Source organism: Neovison vison, chromosome 11, assembly GCF_020171115.1.
Source record: "Neovison vison isolate M4711 chromosome 11, ASM_NN_V1, whole genome shotgun sequence".
Lineage (NCBI taxonomy): Eukaryota > Metazoa > Chordata > Mammalia > Carnivora > Mustelidae > Neogale > Neogale vison.
Genome location: NC_058101.1, coordinates 23,774,025 through 23,798,604, shown reverse-complemented (window position 1 = coordinate 23,798,604; position 24,580 = coordinate 23,774,025). Strand labels below are relative to the sequence as shown.

The following is a 24,580-nucleotide window of genomic DNA, read 5'->3' as shown; positions in this document are numbered from 1 at the left end:
CAGCATTATTTACAATAGCCAAGATAATGGAAGCAACCGAAGTGTTCATCCACGGGTGAATGGAGAAAGATGTGGTATATCTATACCATGGAATAATACCCACAAAAAATGAGATTTTGCCATTTGCAACAACATGGATGTAATGTAAGTGAAATAAGGGAGTCAGAAAAGGACAAATACCATATGATTTCACTCGTTTGTGGAATTTAAGAAATAAAACAAACCAAGACCAAAATAATAATAATAATAATAATAATAATGGAGGATGACTCTTAAATACAGAGGAAAAACTCCTGGCTGCCAGAGGGGAAGTAGGAGGAGGTATGGATGAAATAGATAAAGGGATTAAGAGTACACGTACCTTGATGAGCATTAACTAATGTGCAGAACAGGTGAATTCGTAGGCTGTGCACCTGAAAGTAATATAACACTGTATGTTAATTATATTTCATTCTTTTTTTTTTAAGGGAAGTGCAGCTGAATAAAAGAGCGGGTACTATCTCCACATTGGCTGATATCTGCTTCTGCCGCAGACCCTCACTAGACGTCTTCTTCACCTAGCTCCTGACGGAAAAACCAAAACCAAAAATAAAACCCCTCTCTCACCTATGCTGTGTGACCCCAGTCACAAGACCAGAGTCTTCCTCAAGGCTTTCCACAAAGCCACACCCCATACTTGGAGGGACACTTACAATCAACCCCAGGGGCCAGATCTCTGATTCTTGCACTCTCTAGAGGCAAATATAGAAAATCTGGACTCTTTCTCTTCCACCTCCTAGTTTTGGAAACCACACTGACCTCTTAGTCACAGCTGACTCAAGAGGGTGGGAAGGGTCCGTGGCGAGTAGGCACGTTCCCCCGCAGAGAGAAGGCAGCGATTCTGCCGTCAGGGGGTGCCAGCAAGTCGAGGAGGGGGCGGGCTTCGCTGCAATGGCCGCTTCCCCCCGGGTCCCGGCGAAGGAGCCGCGCGCTCCGGCCGGCGTTCGGAACCAGCACGCCCAGGGGAGCCCTCATGGCAAAGGCGGCCCTGGCCGGGGCAGGCGGGCGCCTGAGCGGCTGTTACCTTTTCGTCTACCGGGTCAGTCCGCAGAGGAGTGTCAGGGTCCCGGCCCCCCGCCCGCCGGAGCTTCCCTCCGGCCCCCGCAGGACTGGGACCCGGCCGTTGCCACTCGGGAACCTCGGCGCTCGCCCTCCCCGGGGACGCCGTCGTCTGGAGGGAGGGGGCGGGGCGCCGGGAGGCCCTGCCTCGGCCCCGCCCCTCGGGCTCAGCTCCGCTTTAGATTTCCTGCCCCCGGGCTGCTCCGGTTAGGCAGTCCACGGGTGAGCCCGGGATGGGGAGGGAGGTGCTAGCGTGGCCGTGCAGCGTGCATGGAGGTGGGGCAATTTGAACCTTTACTTTTATTTGGAAACTACTAAGGGTACACTGTGGAGGTAGATGTAGTATTTACATTCGTTCTTAAAAGGAACTCTAAAATAAATGTGACTCTAAAATAAATTTTGCGGGAGTGAGGGAGACCCTCAGGGTGGTGACCGGCAAAGAGGTGCCCTTACGTGCAAAGTTTGAGAAGCGCGGTTGGGTACGCGGGTGTTTCTTTTAAGCGCTAGTGCCTGCCCGGCGCGAGCGCACAGGGTCGGGCTCTAGGACACGCCCTCCTCGTGGAGCCTCGCCCCCAGCCCCGCAAGCCCGGGCCCCCAGGGGAGCGCGGACCCGCCCTAAGTCAACCTTCTCTGCGGGGAAGTCTGAATCTGAGCCCTTACGGAAAGCTCAGAAATGGTAGGGGATAAAAAAAAGCCATAAAAGAACTTCGTGGAAGTGGGCGGTGTAAGCCAGAGTCTTTTTACTTGGCTCCGGGATGAATGGTACTGACGGCTCAAAGGGGCCTGGAGGTTCTCTTCCTAGGCTGATTTATAAGTTTCCGCTTATAGTTTTGATGGAGCAGCTTAACAAAATTTGCTTTCCATTTCATGGGAAACGAAGTTAAATACACTTTGGTTGTTTTTTAAGTACCTACAATGCCATCTAGCCATGGTCGCATAATGAGCTGGTCCCCCGCGGTGTTCCCGGGGTGTTCTGTTGGAGAGGCCTCAAAACAGAGTCATGCCAGGGGGTGCCTGGGTGGCTCAGTGGGTTAAGCTGCTGCCTTTGGCTCAGGTCATGATCTTGGGTCCTGGGATCGAGTCCCGCATCGGGCTCTCTGCTCAGCAGGGAGCCTGCTTCTCTCTGTCTCTCTGCCTGCCTCTCCATCTACTTGTGATCTCTCTCTGTCAAATAAATAAATAAAATCTTAAAACAAACAAACAAACAAAACAGAGTCATGCCAGAAATGGAGGGAATGACGATGGCAAAGTGCTTGACCGGGAGAAAATACACATGTAGAAAGAGGTAGGTTGCCTTTTTAGGTTCTCTTCGCAGAAAGGAGTAGCAAGTTTAAAGCTTCATGAAGAGTGAAGTTCTCTTTTGGAAGACCCTCCAAAAGCCAAGAACCTTAGGAGAGAAACACAGTGAGCTGGAGAAATCTGTTCTCCTCCTGTATCTTCCTCCTGTGTTTCTCCTTTAAAACTCACACAAAGCACTTCATATCTGGTCACCAAACGTACAGAGGTTTTTTTTCCACATCAAGTAATTCTCGGTGACGCCAGCTGGGAGACCTACAGTTTAACGGGATTTGAGCACTATCTATGTGGACACAGTGTCAGATCCCACAGATGAAGGGCTCAGTTCCACAACTCTGGACCCTACTTCAGATGCCCGTTGCAAATAACAGGTTACCAACAAAATCTGTCCAATCTGGCTGCAAACTGGAGTTTCCATGAGCTCCTTCGCTTTGGATTTGATTATTTCCTGGAACAGCTCAGGGAACTCGGGGAAACTTACATTTGCTGAAGGATATGATAAAGGATACAGATAAACATTCAGATGAAGAAGTACAAGGGGGGAGGTCTGGAAGGGCACTGACCACAGCAGATTCTGTGCCAGTTCAGTTGGGGTGCATCATCTTCTCTGAAAATTGCCCAAATCCTATGCTAATGGCATTTTCATGGAACGTGTGGGCACAGTCGATTACCAACTCCCATTTCCACCCTTCTCCCCTGTCTGGAGAAGTGGAGGGGAGGCCTGAAAATTCCAAGCTTCTAATTATGGCTTGGTGTTCCTTGGGACCCACCCCCATCCAGGAGTCATCTAAGAGTCCACTCGGAGTCACCTCAAAAAAACAAAAGATGCTTCTAGTGCTCTTAACACTTAGGAATGGACATGTTTTAATGAGCCTCATGTCAGGAATGGTTCTTCATTGGCCTGAGGATTAACTAACTCTCTCATTAGATTTTAAAGGCTCTTTCTAGTTGGCCTCACTCCTTCCACTTTCTTCTTTAACCTCGCCTCTTTTTTCCCTCCCTGCTTCTCCATCTCCTGCCACACCTCCTTCCCAATGGCCCTTGTTAAAATACTCTGATTTCCTCTAGGTATAGGAATGCCTCTTTGAACGATCAGCCTGAAATGCTCTTTGGGCCTTTTTTTTCCTGGCTGGCTCCTACTGTTCCATCAGTAGGCGATTTTCTCCAGGGAGTTTCCCAGGCTCCGCTCCATAGGCTCTTAGAGCCACACCGGCCCTCCACCACACGCCTATCACACAGTATTGTAATTGCCCCTTTCCCCCTATTTTACCACCAGACTAAGCTACTAACCTATGCCCAAAAGGAAGCTGTACTTGTAAAGATCCTGAGCTTTCAAGTCCAAGAGCCTAGTTCCAACCCCAGTTCCTGCATTCATAAGTTGTGTACATTTCAGTCAGTTTCTAAACCTGTCTGTTTCCCATCTGTAAAGAAGGAAAATCACTATAAAGATTACTGAAAATTCATGTGAAGCATTTGCATATAGTCAGGCAATTTAGTAGATGCTCACTAAATAGTCGTTATAAATCGCAGCACTTCTGTTCCAGAGTATTCTCCCTAGACTGAACTCCTCTCAAAAGAGTGGACACCTTCTCATCACCACCAACTGGAAAGAGGGGAAGAAAAAAAACTATGATTTTCCTGATTCCCCCCCAATCCTCATTCGCTATATATACTTACAGAGATTAATTGGTTTTTCATTCCTCAGTTTCTTTATCTGAACATGCATAATTAATATCATCATAGGATAGACATGAAAATATTTTGAGCAGATACAGCATTTTGAAACAACACATTCTTTTCCCTATTTTTTTTTTAATTGAAAGCAATGGTGGTTTTAGAACTTTAAACTAGTGAAACCAGCTGGGGGCTAAGAGACCATAAATAATGTAAAACAGCAAACTCCCACTTTCAGCTATGACTCTTAACACTTTCCTTCCTGCATTTTTACCAGAAAAGAAAAGTTGTAAAACAAGTTGTTGGGAACTTCACCACACATTCTGCCCCCATCTACCAAGATGGTGGTGAGACAAAGCAAACAAATGAGCAGCTTGTATAAAAAGCCTCAATAGTCAGGAAAATCTGTATCTGCACAACATAGCCTTAAATCATTGAGATCTGATTTTTTTTTTTTAACAACTCATCATCCATCTTAGACAAACTATTAGAAGTGAAAAATGCATTAGCATCCTGGAGAAAAAGAGATCAAGCACACACATATCTAATTTTGCTTCTTCTAATTTCTATAAAATGCTAGTAAAAAGGTTGTTTTAAGACACATGAGATAGGGGCGCCTGGGTGGCTCAGTGGGTTAAAACCTCTCCCTTTGGCTTGGGTCATGATCCCAGGGTCCTGGGATCAAGTCCAGCATCGGGCTCTCTGCTCAGCTGGGAACCTGCTTCCTCCTCTCTCTCTCTGTCTGTCTCTCCACCTACTTGTGATCTCTGTCTGTCAGATAAATAAATAAAATCTTTAAAAAAAAAAAAAAAGCATGAGATAGGGATCTGTAGGTGGCTCAGTCGGTTAAGCATCTGCCTTCAGCTCAGGTCATGTTCCCAGGGTCCTGGGATTGAGTCTGGCATCGGCCTCCCTGCTCAGCGGGGAGTCTGCTTCTCCCTCTGCCTGCTGCTCCCCCCTGTTTGTGCATGCTCTCTTTTACTCTCTCTCTGACAAATAAGTAAAATCTTTAAAAGAAGAAGAAAAAAAGAGACACAGGAGATAGAAAGAACAAGAGAGGAAACAGGCAACAAGGTCTAGGAGCTAGAGAATAGTGAATGAGTGGTAATTGACTCAGAGAGCTGACCTAGACCGAATTACTAAACCTGCAGAGAGAAAGCTCAGAAGGAACAACCTAGTTCTACTACAGAATCCCAGAAAGATCTAGAATTGGCAGCAGCAGCTACCTCTGAAAGTGGGGGCAAAATTGGACTATGGGAAGACTGAGTAATGTCTGTTTTAGGAGCAGGTAGATCTTCAGATCACTTTCTCCCACTCTGTGCAGCAGATCAAATGTTTCTCTACCAGCCTATCCAAATACTGGAAGTTTACTCTCTGGAGACGGATAGTAGAGTTTCTTTTTTTTTTTTTTTTTTAAATAGATTATTTATTTATTTATTTATTTGATAGACAGAGAGAGATCACAAGTAAGCAGAGAGGCAGACAGAGAGAGAGGGGGAAGCAGGCTCCCCGCTGAGCAGAGAGCCCAACGCGGGGCTGGATCCCAGAACCTGGAGATCATGACCTGAGCTGAAGGCAGAGGCTTAAACCACTGAGCCACCCAGGCGCCCCAGATAGTAGAGTTTCTGAACAAGGTGGCATTAGGCACAGATAAAGACAGAAGTATTGTAACCAAACCAGAAATATTAACAGAAATCTTATATACCGAATATTGTAAACCACCTGTACCCCTGTCCAGTCTCTCTCTTTTTTTTAATGAGTTCTGGAATGAAATGAACCAGGGCTATATCTTTCAAGTAGGGAATTAGAAAATACTTCTTTAGGGAATGTGAGTAATCCAAATCAATATATCTAAAGATACCCACAAAACTTCCCTGCCAAATCACCCTTCAGCGAATTCCATAGTCAAAAGCCCAGAGAGTCCAATCAGTTCAGGGCTCTCAAATATGAGCAGATGGCCAAGGATTACCAAATATCTGATAGAAAACCCTGTAGCATAAAAGTCAGGTGAAAACAAAAGAGAGACAATTTGGAGAAGCAGAGACCACGTAGGTCAAATAGTGACATAATAATTATTATTAATGTGCTCAAGTAGAGAAAGTTATTTTACCCATACAAAAAGAACATGACATTATTCCACTTTAAGACTTATGATAAAGTTATAGTAATAGAGACAATGTGGTATTGGCAATAATCATAATAATAATAAGCAGGTATATCAATGGAACAAAATAGAGAACCCAGAAATAGACCTCCATAAAGTAGTCAACAGATCTTTGACAGAGAAGCAAAGATAATACAATGGAGCAAAGATAGTCTCTTCCATAAATAGTGCTAGAACAACTGGACACTCACGGGAAAAAAAAAAAAAACGAATCTAGACACAGACTTTATACCCTTCACAAAAAGTAATTCAAAATGGACCATAAGCCTAAATGTAAAAGACAAACAATGAAACTCCTAGAAGATAACATAGGAGAAAACCCAGGTGACCTTGGGTAAGGAGAGGCCTTTTTAGGTACAACACCAAAGACACAATCCATGAAAGAAATAATTGATAAACTAGACCTCATTAAAATTAAAAACTTCTGCTCTGTGAAAGACAAGATCAAGACAACAAGAAGACAAGCTCCAGACTGGGAGAAATGGGAGAAAATAATTTGCAAAAGACACATCTCATAAGGAGCTGTTATACAAAATACTTTTTAAAAAAGCCTCTTAAAACTGACAATAAGAAAACAAAAAACTCGGGGCGCCTGGCTGGCTCAGTAAGTTATGTGGCTGCCTTCGGCACAGGTCATGATCCCTGTGTCCGGCTCCCTGCTGAGTGGGGGAGTTGGCCTTTCACCCTTCCTCTCCTTTTGTCCCTCTTCCCTGTTCATGTGCTATCTCTCTTTCTACCTCTATCTCAAGTAAATAAATAAATAAAATCTTTTTTTAAAAAAAACTCAATTATAAATAGGCCAAAGACCATAACAGAGACCTCACCAAAGAAGATATATAGATCACAAATAAGCACATGAAAAGATGCTCCACATCATATGTTATCAGAGAAGTGTAAATGAAAACAATGAGCTACTACTCCCCATCTACAAGAATGCCCAAAATCCAGAACACTGACAACACCAAATGCTGCCAAGAATGTGGAGCAGCAAGAACTCTCATGCATTGCTGGTGGGGACGCTTACTGGTACGGTCACTTTGGAAGACAGTTTGGCAGTTTCCTATGAAACTAAACCTACTCCCACTATATAATCCAGCAATGGTGCTCCTTAGTATTTAACCAAAAGGGTTGAAAACTTATGTCCACCCAAAAACCTGCACATAATGCCTATAGCAGTTTTATTCATACTGTTAAAACCTGGAAGCAACCAAGATGCCTTTCAGAAGGTGAATAGGTAAATAAACTCTGGTACATCCAGACAATGGACTATTATTCAATGCTAAAAAGAGATGAGCTATCAAGCCATGAGAAGACATGGAGGAAACTTAAATGCACATAACTAGGTGAAAGAAACCAATCTAAGAAGGATATATACTGTATGATTCCAATGATATGATATGATATGATATGATATTCTGGGAAAAAAAAATCAGTGGTTTGGGGTGGGTGGAGGTTGGGGTGGGTGGGGAGAGGAATAAGTAGGCCACAGAGGATTTTTAGAACAGTGAAAATGCTATGTATGATATTACAATGATGGATACGTGTTATACATTTCTCCAGACCCCTAGAATGCGCAGCACCAAGAGTGAATTCAAAGGTAAATTATGGGCTTTCAGTAGTTCTGATATGTCAATATAGGAACATCCTTGGTTTTTAAAAAGAAAAGGCACCATTGTGGTGAGTGAGGGGTGTTGCTAGTGAGAAAATCTCTGCAGGTGGGGGAGCAGGTGGGGGAGCAGGTGGAGGAGCAGGTGGGGGAGCAGGTGCTAAATGCGCAATCTGTACCTCCCTCTCCATTTTGTCACAGACCTAAAACTGCCCTAAAAAATAAAATCTTCGAAAAAAAAGTAATCTTTAAAAAGAAAGAATAGGATATTATTTTTAAAAAGGAACATTCAGAAAATCAAAAGTTTTTGGAAATTACATGTGTAAGAACAGAAATTAAACTCAATAGAAAGACTGGGGGATGAAATTTGAAAAACATTCCACAAGTTAAGCCTCTGCCTTTGGCTCAGGTCATAATGCCAGGGTCCTGGGATCGAGCCCCACATCCGGCTCTCTGCTCAGCGGGGAGCCTGCTTCCCCTTCTCTCTCTGCCTGCCTCTCTGCCTACTTGTGACCTCTCTCTCTATCAAATAAATAAATAAAATCTTAAAAAAAAAATCCACAAGGTATAAAGCAAAAATACACAGAGTGCTCATTTCAGCAATACGTATATTCAAGGGGTTTAAATTTAAATATAGGGAAGATCAGCATGGCCCCTATCAAACATGACAATACACAAATTCATAAAGTATTCCAAATAATAATGATAATGTTAATGGCAGCAAGTTCTACTGAGGAGACGGAGAAACCAGAACCCTTGTGCACTCCTGGTAGAAATTTTAAATGGTGGAGGCACTATGGAAAATAGTCTCACAATTCCTCAAAAAAGTAGAGCATGGAGCACCTGAGGGACTCAGTTAAATGTCCGACTCCTGATTTTGGCTCAGGTCATAATCTCAGGGTCATGGAATCAAGCCCTGCACTGGGCTCCATGCTTAGCACAGAATCTGCTTCTCCCTCTCCCTCTGTTCCTCCTTTCGCTTGTGTTCTCTCTCTCTCTCACATAAATAAAATCTTTTTTTTTAAGGTTTTTTTTATTTATTCGAGGGGGGCATGAAGGGCAGAAGGAGAAGCAGACTCCCCACTGAGCAGGGAGTCCCAAACAGGACTCTATCCTAGGACCCCAGGATCTTGACCTGAATGAAAGTCAGACACGTAAACAAGTGAGCCACCCAGGCACCTGCAAATAAATAAATAAAATCTTAAAAAAAAAAAAAAAAGTAGGCACAGAGTTACCATATGCCCAGCAACTCCGCCTCTGGGTATATATCCAAAAAAACTAAAAGCAAGGACTCCAACAGATATTTGCATACCCATGGTCATTACAGCTTTATTCACAATAGCCAAAATACAAAAGCACCCCAAATGCCTGTCAATGGATAAATGGCAAATAAAAGGTTGTGTGTGCATGCTGTGGAATATCATTCAGCCTCAAAAAGGAAGGAAATTCTGACACATACTACAGCATGGATGAACCCTGAGGACATGATACTCAGTGAAATAAGCCAGACAAAATGGACAAATATTGTATGATTCCACTTACATGAGGCACCTAGAGTAGTCAAATTCCTAAAGACGGAAGCAGAATGGAGGTTACCAAGGACTGGGGATAGGTGGTAATAGGAAGTTACTGTTAATGAGCCACAGAGTTTCAGTTTGAGGTGATGAAAAAATTCTGGAGATAGATAGTGAGGACGATTCCACAGCAATATGAATATCTTTAATTCCACTTCCCTGTATACTTAAAATGGTTAAAATGGTTATTTTTTAAATTATTTTTATTAACATATAATGTGTTATTTGTCCCAGGGGTACAGGTCTGTGAATCATCAGGCTTACACATTTCACAGCATTCACCATAGCACATACCGTCCCCAGTGCCCATAACCCAATCACCCTCTCCCTATTCCCCTTCCCCCCAGCAACCCTCAGTTTGTTTTGTGAGCTTAAGAGTCTCTTATGGCTTGTCTCCCTCCCGATCCCATCTTGTTTCATAAAATGGTAAGTTTCATGTTATGTATATTTTGCCACAATTTTTAAATCTAGCAATTCAACATATAACTTAGAGCTACAGAGACAAATATTAGAAGTAACAACTCTGAGAGTTGAAAGTGTTATCCTCTGATCTTAGGAAAAGGGCAGGGGGGAAGGAGGATGGGACGCTGGTTTTCAAACAAGCTTTGTTAAACTACTTATCTTTTTAAATTATGTGCATGTAAAATTTTGATAACACTGGAAACAAATAACAATCAAAAGAGTTTGAAACAATTTTATTGAAGTCTATTAACTTTATAGGTAAGAAATCATAGGATGGGTAGGACCATTGGCCAAGGTGACCTAAAACAGTAAGTAGCAGATTAAGAAGTCGAACAAACATGTTCTAAATCAAAGTTCAGCTTCTTACCACAACATATTGCACCCCATAATAGCATCTTCCTGAATGTCCTAAAATAAACTTCTGGGAGTCCTGCCTTAAGCCTTCTTAAATTACTTGTCTTCATGTTTTATTAAATGCCTAATAATACTACAGATTTTTCCATTTTGCCTAGCACTATTCGTTAAAAATGAATTTTTTTATCTAGTCCAAACACACTTCTGAAGTAACATACTCTTCCCAATTTTCTTCTCTATCTTCATAATTCAAAGTGAATGGAATTTTTGAGCAGGCACTTAATGTCACTCCTTGAATCGTTGGAGTCTTGGTTATTGATGATGAAGACACTGTCCTTTATTTCTTGTGTGCAGTATTTTGCATTGAGTCTAAAAGCCTAACCATGGTAACCTTTATGGCAATAGAAAGCATTTCCATTTCAATTCAACGCAAGTCACCCATTTAATATTAATTTTACTGTCATTTTTCTCCTTTAGAAATATGATATCATTATAAAGAGCAGTTAGACTAAGCAATGATACATAATTTACCATGCTTCAGACTTTAGAATAAAACCCTGTGTGGACACTTCTTCCAATAATACTCCATTAGTTATCAGTTGAACATACACTTTGCATCTATAAAATAATTTTTTAAAGAACTGTAAGGACCTGTCATAAGCATATGCTTCAACACTGACAAAGTGCTTTTTCCCAGAATAATGTGCTTGGCAAGTCATCAATCTTAGAACTCGAAATAGAGATTTATTATGCTTTTAAGATAGCAGTCCTATCACAATAGTGCAGATTACTATGTATGGATTCCAGTCCATGCAACGGTCTCAGCCAGGCTGTGTGCTTCCTAAGGTCAAAGCAGCACAGGACTACATACAGAATAAACGCTTATTAAGCACTGTAATAACTAAGTCGTGGATCAGAGTATGGGATCATGGAATGTTAAAGCTGAAATGGGTCCCAGGGATCTATGGGTCTGGCTACACCTTTTTTACAATTGAGGAAATACTAATGAACACTTGATTGTGCACTTGGGTCAGACATTTCACCCAAATTTGCTCACAGCAGCCCCACTAGATGGACAAAGAAAGAGAACTAGAGGCTTCAAGTAATGTGGCCAGGATCACACACCTGGTCAGTGCTCACACTGGGACTCCAACCAAGGTGACGGGAGACCATGGTTTCTGCTTTGATGTAGCACAGAGACAGACATTGACTGATTTACATGTGATCATATGGCTGGCTGCTGATGTCAGGCCTAGACTTCAGATTGGCTGACTGCCCAGTATGGTAACTTATTGTCAGATCCACTAGTGCAAGTATTAAGTTAAAAATGAGTTTTAGTCTGCTGATGTTCTTGACTATAATTCCTTATTTTTGTATAGTGAAATCTGAGAAGACCATACATGTACATTATAGATATAATGTACATTATAAATTGCTTCACTGAAATGCATATATAACATGGAAAAACATCTGTTCTGATTCTCTTCCATTTCTTAAATAAAGCAACAGACGCTCAGAGAGATGAAGAAACTAATCCAAGACCATGCCAAAAATGCCACAGCTAAGGAAAGACAGGGAAGTGGAACGAGGTCTGCTGCTTCCTAACAAAGGGCTGCCCCTCCTACACACTCTGGTTCCATGTGTTGATGGAAATCTGTTTCCCATGATCTATAAATCCATATTCCAAATATATCCTTCTGGAACTTCCCATTTCTCCAATGATATTCATTTGTATTTACAAATATTTCCAATCTCTGGTTTACTCCTTACCCAATACTCTCTGTATCAGATCTAATTTGTACTCTTCCTCACGTTAGCTCTCTGCCACTTGCCACTTGCCATTTGCTCGGGGGAAAGTTCTGGCTACCTCCCCCACTGCCTCTCCTCCTCACACTGCGGAAGTTCTCCTTCTTGCAAGGGGGAAGACTGGAACTGGCATGACCGCCATCATGCTCAGAATTGTAGCAGCCATAGCAGCTTCAATACCAAATCCAGTCTTCGCAGACCCAAAGAGAAACTCTGTGCTGCAAAGCATGGAAATGTGTATTTCCCATCAGCTGTCTGAAGAGGTCAGTTAATGCAACAAAAATGGGACAAACTTTTTACCAATGAGAGTCAAAAGGCAAGAGGGAGTCAAGAGATAAATTCATTTCCTTTCTTTCCTAGAACAGATTGCCTCGTGTACAATGGTTCCATAAAGCCTATCTGAAGACATCCTACTTGGGCAAGTACAAACTGTGTTTCTTTTTGAAGCTTTGTCCAGTGTGGTAACATTCCACCCTCCCTCTCTGCCTCACGCTCCTTTCCCCCTCACTCTTGCTGCCCTGGGATTGCATTCCCAAGTAAAACATTCTCATGAACACTTTGTCTCGGGTTCTGTTTTCTATCCCACTCATACCATAAAAGCTTATTTTTTGAAGGAATAAAGCTCTTACAAAGTAAAAATATCCTTTCACAAATTTATCTGGAAATTATTTAGATGAATACTCTTTTCTGAGATCTCCTGAGTCGTGGCGATGGGGAGAGGAGACATATAGGAGGAAGCAGAAGAGGTTGAAGGTGAAGGTAATGACCATTTAGCCTTACGTTTCTCTCCACTTTAAAAGCAGTTAAACATCTCTGCTCTCAGCAGACATGTGGTATTTACTAAGGAACCTAGAGCTTTGAAGATCTTCAAGTGAGGTGAGGAAGTGGATGTGTACATTCCTCTAAAATATCTAGAATATCTAGGCTAATGGAAACTCTTTGGATTGTTGTTAAGTTTGATGGTAAGGACCAGAAACTCCCTTCCCTTTGAAACCTGGATATTAGCTACCTACTCTGAGCTTGGAGGAAGAAAGAGGTTTAATCTATGGGAAGAAAGGCCCAGAGAAGCAGTTGGCAACCCTCAGAACTCAAAAAACACCAGCCTAGCGTATTAATCGTGATTTTTATTTTATTTATTTTATAATGTTTGGACATTGTGGGGGTCTTGCAGACGTCCCTCCTAGGGACTGCTGATTTCTAAGGACTCTTTTTTATTTTTATTTTTTTAAGATTTTATTTTTAAGGAATCCCTACATCCAACATAAGGCTCAAACTCACAACTCTAAGATCAAGGGTCGCATGCCCCACCAACTGAGCAATCCAGGTGCCCCCAAGTGAGTTAATTTTTAAAGATAGCTAACAACTCATCCCTGAACATGCCCTTATATGCAAACCAACCAACTCAGAGCCCACACCCCAATCACTTTCTTTATCATACTCTTACTCACCAAGCCAATACTCCCCCTGCCCTAAATCACTCCAGGGCCAGGTACTTGATAGCTAGAAACCACTTCCCATAGCCCAGAGCCTATAGAAACGATTCAAACCATCTGATCCTAGTAATACGCCCTGCCTTGCTTTTCCTGAAGATACCATAGCAAAGCTTTGTATCCACGCTTTCTCCTCCTCCTTCTGCCTCCTGACGCACTCTGGTGCTTCTCATGTTGTCCTGCATGGAATGCTATGTCTCCTTTCTCCAGAGGTCTGTGAATATGAATTTATTCCTTCATGAAAGTCATGTCTATGTCTTTGTGTTTTACCATACCTGATGAAAAACAATCCCAAGTACATTGGGGTGGGGGATGTTAAATTTTTATTTATATCTTAAATTTCTTTTCAGTGTTCCAGAATTCATTGTCTATGCACCACACCCAGTGCTCTATGCAATACGTGCCCTCCTTAATACCCACCACCAGGCTCACCCAACCTCCTGCCCCGCCCCTCCAAAACCTCAGATTGTTTTTCAGTCCACAGTCTCTCCTGGTTCGTCTCCCGCTCCAATTTCCCCCAGCTCCCCCTGTACATTTTTTTGACACCAGCCCAATAGCACTCCTCCTCAGAGACCTGATTTTCGGCTGCATGGGGTCTCTTCTGTAAGTTTCTAAGTTTTAATAATCTCACCCTCCTTCCTTTGCTTCGCCAGTCCTAGAGGGTGGTGGTTACTTTCGGCAGCTGCTACATCCGGGACACGGTGCTTCTTTTAACTTTTCAGTTGAAGATTCTTCTTATCCAGTCAGCAATTCTTCATATTAAATCTTCTCTGTCAAAATAACTGTTGTTTTCTTTCTCTTGACTAGACCCTGATGAATACGCAATTTTATGGTTAGTCCTGGCACTTGGGTTTGCTTCAGAGCTTAATAATTAATCAATAGCTCATGAGATATTGCCAAGGTAGGGGTAAGGTGCCTGTGGCATAAACACAGCCCGCGAAAATTCTGGGAAATCAAAGAGATTCAGATCAACTTATGATGTGTCATTCTCAAGAAAATGTGTCTAAATTCCTCATACTTGCCAATTCCTCATCTCAGGCAGCAGTGACGTTCTAAATCTTCACGTTTTATTAAATCAATAGAGGAGACATATCCAAGTCTATTGTCAACAAAAGTCATGATACATTTCTGATCTTATGAAGATCAAGAGGGTCCAAATCATGTCTTTGTCACTGGGCTTCTATAACAAAATACTATAAACTGAGTGGCTTATCAACAAACATTTATTTTGCACAGTTCTGGAGGCTGGAACTGTGAGCTCAGAGTGCCAGTGTGGTCAGGTTCTGGTGAGAGCTCTCTGCTGGGTTGCAGACTAAAGACTTCTCTTTGTACCCTCACATGAAGAAAGAGAGTAAAGGATCTCTCTAGCCTCCTCTTGGAAGGGCATTATACCCATCACAAGGGCTCTACCCTAATGACCTGAAGAGCCCCCCAGCCACCCCACCTCCAAATACCATCACACTGGGAGTAAAGACCCAACATACAAATTTAGGACATAAGCATTCCATCCACAACAACGTGTATAATAGAGAACAAGACCTTGCTCTGTGACAAACTTCTCAGTGACATCCTTATGTTCCTAGCACATGAGAATCACTCAGTTATGCCTCCTATTATTGTGATGATGGATAATGGGAAATACATGTATCCCCTGCTTATCAAAAGTTTGCATTAAGCCACTTTGATTTTTATGAAAGACCTACATTATTGCCTGTTTTTGTTAACTGAGAGAAATCCAACGAGTATTTCTGCTTTTATGCAAAGGGAGGGGGTGAAAAAAAAACAGAATGCAACAGTTTTTGCAGCAAGCCATTACAGAGCAATGCACATCTCAAGCAGCAAAAGCAGAACCACCAAGCTCCTTCCCCAGGAACCACACTGAGCATCTCACCTTCAAGCTGAGATGGTTCCAAATGGTGCCTGGGAGCATCTGTGCTTTATCTTGATTTATTTTGTGTATCTCCCAGCAAGACGTGTCCTAAAGTTTAAGAATGCCAACCAGAGGCTTTTTGGGGGGTCTAAGAATGCTCCAAAGTTTTCCCATATCAATTAAAAATTGCCTCATGGCTTCTCACCATTTTGGCTTATGAAAGTTTGCATAGGAATATTCCACTTTCAGACAGGGGAAAGGCGTGCTCTAGAGCAGAGGCACAGTACCTGGGTTCTTTTTTTTTTTTTTTTTTTAAGATTTTATTTATTTGACAGAGAGAAATCACAAGTAGGCAGAGAGGCAGGCAGAGAGAGAGAGGGGAGAAAGCAGGTTCCCTGCGGAGCAGAGAGCCCGACGTGGGGCTTGACCCCAGAACCCTGGGATCATGACCTGAGCCGAAGGCAGAGGCTTTAACCCACTGAGCCACCCAAGCGCCCCCAGTACCTGGGTTCTAATCCAGCTATACTATTGCATACTGGTAATTATTAACACTAATTATTCCACCTACTTTATAAGCTTACTCAGTTCACTGAAAAGTCATAGATCATCTATAGGTAAGATCTTATTTAAGGCATTCCATGATATGCAGAGAAGTAAAACATGTTCCCAAGAAGTTTTAATCCAGTATTTGTCTATCATTCAACAGTTGTGAAATACCTCCTACCAGGCATTGTACTAGGAGCTAAAATAGAGAGATGTCTAAAATATGGTTCTTTCCTTCAAGGGCCTTAAAATCTGATAGAGAGATAAAACACAGATAACTAGAACAAGAGGTAGAGTGGACAATGAAAGGTTGAAAAAAATCAGCATGGCAGTTAAAGGAATTGAAGTCTACACCTTGTTGAGAAGGTCAGGAGAGGTTTGGTAGCTCTGGTGCCATTTGAACAGACCATGAACAAAAACCTGAAAGAAGAAAAGATGAAGGAAACGAGCAGAAGAGTGAGGCTGGTTAGCTGTCATAAGATCCTGAAGTGGACCGGAGGTGGTAGAAATCAGAGAGAAGGAATGAATGTAAGTGATCCTAGATGAACAATGGTTGGAAATCCACACAGGACAATTATAGTAGTAACTGAGAGTTATGGATGAGGATATAACGGTGAATAAGGTGAGTGCGGTCTCTGTTTTCAAGGAACTTCAGATTGGTAGGGAATATAAAACGATTTTAAAATTTCCCCTAACAGGGTCTCTGTTTTAAAATAGAGTTTAGAAATAGACCATGGGAAGTTCAGTATGGCTGACAGATAAAGAAACAACGGCCATTGAAAAGATGGTTTGGTACATTCGCAGGCACCAAGGGGAGGGGCCATGCATGCCAAACCATAGGGAGACGCACAAAGAAGCCCTGGGTTCTGTCAAGACACAGAGGAAGAGGGGGAATGTGTGGGCAAGAGTCTTTATTATGGTTTGCACAGGGAGAAATGGGTGAGGCAGGGTAAGCAGGTTTGGGATTGGCTAGTTTGATTAATTTCAGTGGCCTCTGGGGCTTAGGAGCTGTCCACAGATGCCTGGTACTTGGCCCTGGGTCAATTATGACAGGTGGGCCTGTGTAAGAGAGCCTGATAATGAAGGTGGGATTATGAACCACCCTGTCCAGGGTCAACAAGGCACCAGATGTCAAGGCCTCACGATACAAAAAATAAAACACATCGTTCATACAATCTCCTTAAAAGTGGGGAAGTTTATTTAGTTTTGTATCCCTGGCACCCACCACAGTACTTTGTACAGGAAAGACTCCATAATGTTTGTTGAATGATCAGGTTAATATATTCCTTCTTTAACTCTTTCACTTTATTGATGTTGGATGACTCTAACACATCCTCGGGCATCAGCTGGGTGGTCACTTTGTTCTGGAGCTGGAGGTCTTCTTTAGATTCTTCAGACTCAGGTGGGCACCCTTGGAATGGGTACTGCCATGCGTTGTCCCAATCCCCCTCCAGCAAAGGAGGGCCTTCAGAGATTGCCCTCAGGAGATTGTGAATAAAAGTTAAATAAATAAATGATCCTTTTGAAAATTAAAGATACTATGAGAACCAAAAATGAAAAGTGAATAATATTTCTTTTGTGGCAAAACTACTTTATATTCTGGTAGTGTTCTTTCAATTTCAAGGGACAGAAATCCAACTTGAACTTGCTTAAGAAAAAGAGGGAATTTATTGGTAATATGACTGGAAAACTGTCTTTAGTAATGGCTGCTCTCCGCTTTCCTTTGTCTCTCATATTTATTTATCTCTATGTATGACCTCATCTTTTTTTTTTTTTTTTTTTAACTGAAAATAGCCTCTCTGTGTTTGGTGACAATGGCCTCAAAGAGCTCCAGCTTATCTTATACTTAGAGCTTAGAGCTCTTGATCCAGTAAGGAAAGAGAGAAACCATCTCCCCCCCCAGCCCCCAGAATCTCTACATAAATTTCAGAGGAAACTATTGAATCCAGTCTGGAGATGGAAACCACACCGGTTCCTTGAACAGGTAATAGGTACAAAAAAGCAGTTACTAACTTGAGACTAGGATGGGTGAACAAAAAAATACTAAGGACTAAAGGAGTCCCCTCCCCATCAAGAATGAGATTCAGGCCTTTTGAAGGGGGCGTGGCTAACACAGGAACCGGAAACTTACTGGTGGTAAGAGACTTGCCACCCGGTGCTGGCCAGGGTCAGTCTCCAGAAGCAGCTTGCTGTGGTGGAAGAGTATGGACAGCTGCAGCTTATTTGTAGAAGAAATAAACTGCTGCCAGAAGGTATGGGCAGCTGCTGATGGCAAGAGCATGGCCCAAGGGTATACTTAGAATTCCCCTGTGTAGCCACTAGGTTTCCATCCTGAATAACAGTAATAATAGAGAAACAGAACCTGGAAGGGATTTACCTTCCTACTGCTATTGCCTTGCAGGGTCACTTAATTGTCCTCTGCTAATGAAGTTTAACATTCCACTAGCTAGCTGGTGAAAGAGATATGTTTACAGCGGCCATCTATAAGATCTCAAAGCAAGGCAAAGAAGGGTAGATTTGGAGCTGAGAGAGGTGAGGCTCTGTCCTACTTGGGTCATATGCCCAGCCCTGCACCAATCACGGTGACCAGGGGAAAGAGTATTCTCATTAGCTAAAATGAGGCCAAGGCCATGTGCTCGTGCCTGTGCAGTGGTCAAGCAAATGGCAGGGGAAAGCAGCCCCACTGCCACACATGGAATGGCTTCTCCACGGAAAAGATGGATTCTTCCACCAGAAGAAAAGAGACTGCAAGGCAAAGAGAAAAAAAAAAAGTAGATATCCTTTGTATATTGTATGTTGTAATATTGTATATTGTACCTGTAATGTCCAGCTCCATTTGGAATTGTTGGTATAGCCAAGGGAAAACCACGGCCTTTCCCTAAGACTGATTACATTTTCATTCATTTAAGAGACATTTATTAAGAACCTACTAGGAGAGGAACTCATCTTACTGTCCCAAACTACTGGCATTTTTGTGGACACAGGTTGAATTGAAAGCTCTAAAAATGAAAAGGCAGTTAAAAAACAGGTTGAGACAAGAAAATAAGACCCTTACTTACAGATTAAACTGTCCTAAGGAGTATGTCTACAACTTCATAGCAAAGTTTTAAAATAATATTCATGTTCAAGTTGGAACAAGGCAGTATGGACTAGTGGTTCAGAGCACATATTATACAGTAAAACTGCCTGCGTCCAAATCCAGCTCTGTTAGAATGTGAGATTGGGCAAAGAACTGACCACTTGTGTGAAAGTCTTCTCAAACATAAACCTGGAATAACAATAATACCCACCTCATAGGACTATTGGTGAGATGAAAATAAGCTAACATCTATAAAGTTCTTAGAAGAGAAGCTGGCACCTAGTAAGCATTATACAACTATCATGCACTTATTATGAATTGGCTATTATTAGTTGGATATCAAGTAATGTGTGTTTCTATCAACTAATTTGAAATGGCCTTGTCTCCAAAATATGAAAAAAAAACTTGCTTAAAAACATCTAACTGCTACATATATATACATATATACTAACACCCATTCTATAGAAATAATTTTATTTTTACTACCTTATGGCATTGAGGTATTCTCCTTTTGAACACAACTCCTATATTCCATGGAACCAAATAAAGGCAAACAAAAATTTGTTCTTGGTGTTATTCTTCAGCATTCAAAGAAAATAGAAAACTTTTCTTTATAACCTTTCTTTAAATGTTTGTAAAATTGTATGAAAAGACGAAATCGTCTCTGTAAATAAATTTGTGTATATAAAAGAATATTTTTTATAAGAGCATTTTTAGGATTTTTTTTTCTTTTTCCCTTTTAGTAGGAAACTGCCTTCTATAAATCCAGTGTTTTAAAATGACACTAGAACATTCCAAGCAAGAAATGTACTCCATCTCTGGCTGAGTCAGAGAAACCCGTTCTTAATGAGGACTCTGGCACTGACTGTGAACCACTGAAGCCTTCCTATTATGACATATTCTGCAATATTAGTGATAAACTGAACTCTGAAATATCAAGTATCTCAGCAAGTCCTCATCAGTGAGTGTTAGAATGTCGGAGAAACTCTAACACCACCAGAATGGTGGTGGGCACCATCGGAAGGAATTCCATTTCTTTTCCTTTCAGGGATAGGGCTATAGGTTCTAATAACTCTTGCAACAGAGTTGTGGGACTATATGAAGCATCGATAACTGGGAAAAAAGATATGGAAACCAGAGAAAACAATGGACAAAGTACATCTATTTGGAATTCATCCTAAATCATCAAAATGTGTCCGTGTGCGCACGCGCACGTGCACACACACACATACTGTCTTAGTCCATTTGGGCCACTATCACAGAATACCATAGATTGGGTGGCTCAAACACAAAACATTTGTTTCTCGCAGTTCTGGAAGCTTGGGAAGTCCAAGATCAAGGCACTAGCAGATTTGGTGTCGGGTGAGAGCCTGCTTCCTGGTTCTTCTCCTTGTGTCCTCCTCATGGAAGGAACAAGGGAATTCTCTCTAGCATCTCTTTTATAAAGATAATCCCATTCATGCGGATTCCACCCTCATGACCTAATGAACTCTCAAAGGCTGTACTTCCTAATTCTATCACATTGGGAATTAGGATTTCAACTTACAATCTGATCTACATTCTAGACCGTTGTGCACTCACGCACACACAACATGCACACACAGTTACCAAGTACCTAGACTACAGTTACCAAGAACCTCTTTGATTAAAGAATATTTCTTGGATTAAGTAAAATATGATCTAATACAGTAATGGAATTTTTATGTGTATCTTCTTTATGTGTAAAAAAGATGAAATATTTTCATCCTAACATTGTCCTGATTCCTACAAATGAAAGTTTAAGAAATATAACACAGAATAGGCAATTTTCAATCTGCATGTAAAATAACATTAAAAGTATGTTTAGGACTCTCATAATGAAAAAGATTTGGTTACAATAACATATTATTAATAAGATATTCTTACCAAAGGTAGAAGCAATAAATATGGGCCAGAGATGCATTACCCTTCTTGTCAAGCATTAAGTGGGGGGCTACCATGTTTCCACAGAATACTGTCTCCTTCAAGGGAAAATGGAGACAATCATGTACCTACCTCTTAGCTTTATTGGAAGACTAAATTAAACAATGTCTATTGCAACGGCCAACACTTAGAGTCTCGAATTGATTAGTGCTGATAAATATTTTCTCTTCTCTCTTGGAGGACGTTCCAAGACTTAGTGATACGAGGGCATACACAACCACAGCCTTTTGCTTAAGCAAAAGGCCTCAGAGTGTGGGTCTAGAAAGAAGACACAGTTGGGAACTAGCCTGTATTCACAGTGTTTACCACCACTTCCTCATGCACCTTCAAAGCAGACTTGAGAAGAGGAGAACTTTGGTCCACAACATCTCAGTTAAGCCAACTCTCTAATTCCAGGGAACAATTACTCTTAACCCCGAGCTCTGTGCAAGCCTACATTCCCATAATTTATGAATGTGCAAAAGAGAGAATAATGTTATAACTTATACACATTATAATCCTGTTATTATACACAGGTAGGACACTTACTCCTGGGTACCTTAAGCAAATAAATTATTTTGTGGTTGCAAGAGAATGTAAAATTTTTACAGACTAGGTTGGGAAGTGATTACAGCAAAATTCTGGAACTGAAAATTGAAAGAAAAATAGTTCCTTGATATCTGGGGGAAAAGTGTGAGAATAAAATAGATTCAGACTGTTTACAGACCTATAAATTATAGTCCACTCTTCTAGTTGTTGATTGTGTAGAATCCAGGCTTCAGTTCCTCAATTAAAACAAAAGTTAATTAATCTGTCAGTCTTAAGGACTTGCAAGGAGGCCTTTTCTTCTGAGTAATTTATCCCCCTGTATACCAGCTGGGCTAATCTATATAGACATAAGTTTCATTATTTTACCCAGGATGGTGGACTGGCTGGACCTCTTAATGAAACCGTTTGTATTAAAATTTCCTTCTCTAAGGACACCTGTGTCGCTCAGTAGGTTGTGTATCAGACTCTTGATTTCAGTTTGGGTCATGATCTCAGGGTCATGGAATCAGGCCCTCCATCAGGCTCTGTGTTCACCATGGAGTCTGTTTGGGATTCTCTCTCCTTCTCCCTTTGCCCCCTGCCCTCCCCCCAACTCACTCTCCTTCTCTCTAAAATAAGTAAATAAATCTTTTTTTTTTTTTTTTAATGTTGATTCCCTGTAGGAAATACTTTTAGGGGATGATGGAGTTTTAAATATAAGGGTTTCCAAAAAACATCATTTTTTCCAATGGTTTCCCCATCACCATCCCCATTCACAATTCTGTAGGATTTTAAAAAATAGATTTACAGACTAGAATAATTGCTGGCCATGAGGAAAGAATGTTTTTATAGCTCCATTAAATTTTTTTTTTTTAAATTTTTTTAAGTACTCTCTACACCCAGCATGGGCCTTGAACTCATCACCCCATGGTCAAGAGCCACATGTTCTACCGACTAAGCCAGCCAGGAACCCATTATAGTTCTCTTAAATATCTTAGTGAACATATTGGGGGGGTCTATTTGTTATTTTTCTATAACCTCTTCCGTTGATGTTAGTTTCTAAAGGTTTAGAAGATTAGTTTCTAAAGTACTGTATTCCTTTCAATTAACAAAGAAATTAGGATATCTAGAGAGTTTCCTTGTTTCCTTTTTTATGATGAGTCACCATTTGTTATTTTCTTAAGGTGGAATCCTTTGATTCTTTATAACTTAGATAATGTTTTGATGGATTGGCCTCATAGAATGAATTAGAATCTCAAAAAAGACACTTATTAGCACTTTAATATGACTTTCCCCCTAGGACTTTCAAACAAATCAATACAATAAGAATATTCAAACCAACTTGCAAATTGTTCCTGAACACACTTGTTGACAGCAAACAATGCAATTCGGAACTAAAAGGTCACTCTGTCAGTTCCTGAATCTCTACTTTCAACATTACTGAAGACCATACCTCAATACATAGCCACTCTTCACTTAGGAATTTTCAGAGAAAATTGTAGTAATTTCCTTCAGAAGTGCAGTTGAGACTCTCACAACTAGTGTGTGCATTCATAGCAACAAGAGCAAATAGATAATTGATACAGGATAAGTCATTGGTAAGACTGATAACTGTTGAGTCCAGCTATGAGGATATATAATTGCAAAGTCGGCTGTGCAAAAAAGGAAGAAAGTCATTGTAAGACTGATTCGCTGATTTATTCTTTTTGTAAATATTTACAGATAAAGTGAGTGAATAAATGAATGCAAGAACATTGAAGTTGTGCTAGACACTGCATATCACATAGCCTGATTGTATGGTCAGCAGAAAAAACACGGTTCCTGACCTCATAAAACTTAAGTCCAGCAGGAGAGAAAAACATTTTTTAAAATCACATAAATAAGTATCTCATTAAATTTCAATGACGATGGTGTTGATGAGCATTCTGTCATGCATCTCCATAAGAGGACTAAAACACCCAGGAAATAACTTTTCAAGTGTAAAAGCTGGAAATAATTTTTCTCTGAAAATCTCTCTCTTGTGATGTGGATCCATGATCTCATTCCCTTAGTGTAAGTGGAAAGCTGCTGTGTCATATTGCCTCTACCTTCCACCTTTCACATCTAATCAAGTACTATGGTATGTTGATTTTATCATCCCAATATATCTTCTATTCATGCCCCTTCTCCTTTTTTTTTTCTTTCTTTCTTTCTTTCTTTTTTTTTTTTTTAGAGAAAGGGGAGAGAGAGTGAGAGGGACAGAGGGAGAACAAGGCAAAGAATCTTAAGCAGGCTCCACATGTAGTGCGGAGCCTGATGCAGGGCTCAATCTCACGAAACCGAGATCATGACCTAAGCGGAACCTAAGAGTCAGATGCTTAATCAACAGAACCACCCAGGCACCCACCTTCTCCATTTCCATATTTGAAAACATAGCACTAGTTCTCTGGTACTCTACCCAAATTGTTTTACTAGACTCCCGAATAGGAGATATTAAAGTAGGAAAGGACCCTAGAGATCATTCTTCAGATGGGGAAACTGAGGATCAGAAAGACAAATGTCTCACCCAGGATCCCACAGTTTGGCCTAGCCACAGCCATGCCATTAATTCTTCTCTAGAGCAGCAAATATGGAAGCCATGGAACAGTATTTATTGACTGCTTACAGTCATTCCCAGCCTCTTCTTCCTTGTTAGAAAATCCCCTTTCCTGTGGTAGGCACCAAAAATAACATATACTTATTTCCTAGGGATGGCGATGTGACCCAGTTTGGGCCATCACCATATAAAGAGAAGTCTCTGGCTGCTTTCTGAGAAAAAGTTTGCTTCTGACAAAAAAAGAAATCAAAAAGAGTTACCAATCCCTGACCCCCTGTCTTCCTGTCCTTGGAGCTAAACGACAACAGCCTAAGGACAAAAAGCCAACAGCTGAGGGCTGGAAGAATCAAAGCACTTAGGACCCTCATCTATGAGCGCTGAGCTGATCTTGAAACTGTCTCCTTGCAGACCTTTTATGATGAGAGTTTGAAGTCTTTCCTCCGTACAACTTTATGTCACGTGTTCTGTTACTTGCAGCTGAGCGCGTCCTGAATGGTCACTGGTTCATTTCTTTATTTTC

The 24,580-nt window shown here is 41.3% G+C and overlaps 1 protein-coding gene across 1 annotated transcript in view; it reads right to left on the bottom strand.

The window, feature by feature from the left end:
• Positions 1-18,218, bottom strand: part of NMU (neuromedin U) — a 203,180-nt gene extending 184,962 nt beyond the window's left edge. The window contains exons 1-3 of the mRNA XM_044225929.1: positions 18,069-18,218; positions 1,064-1,210; positions 362-413 (exon numbers count right to left, since the gene is read on the bottom strand). Of these exons, the coding sequence (XP_044081864.1) occupies positions 362-413; positions 1,064-1,210; positions 18,069-18,218 (349 nt within the window). The remainder of the gene's footprint in view (positions 1-361; positions 414-1,063; positions 1,211-18,068) is intronic.
• Between the last annotated feature and the right edge of the window lie 6,362 nt (positions 18,219-24,580).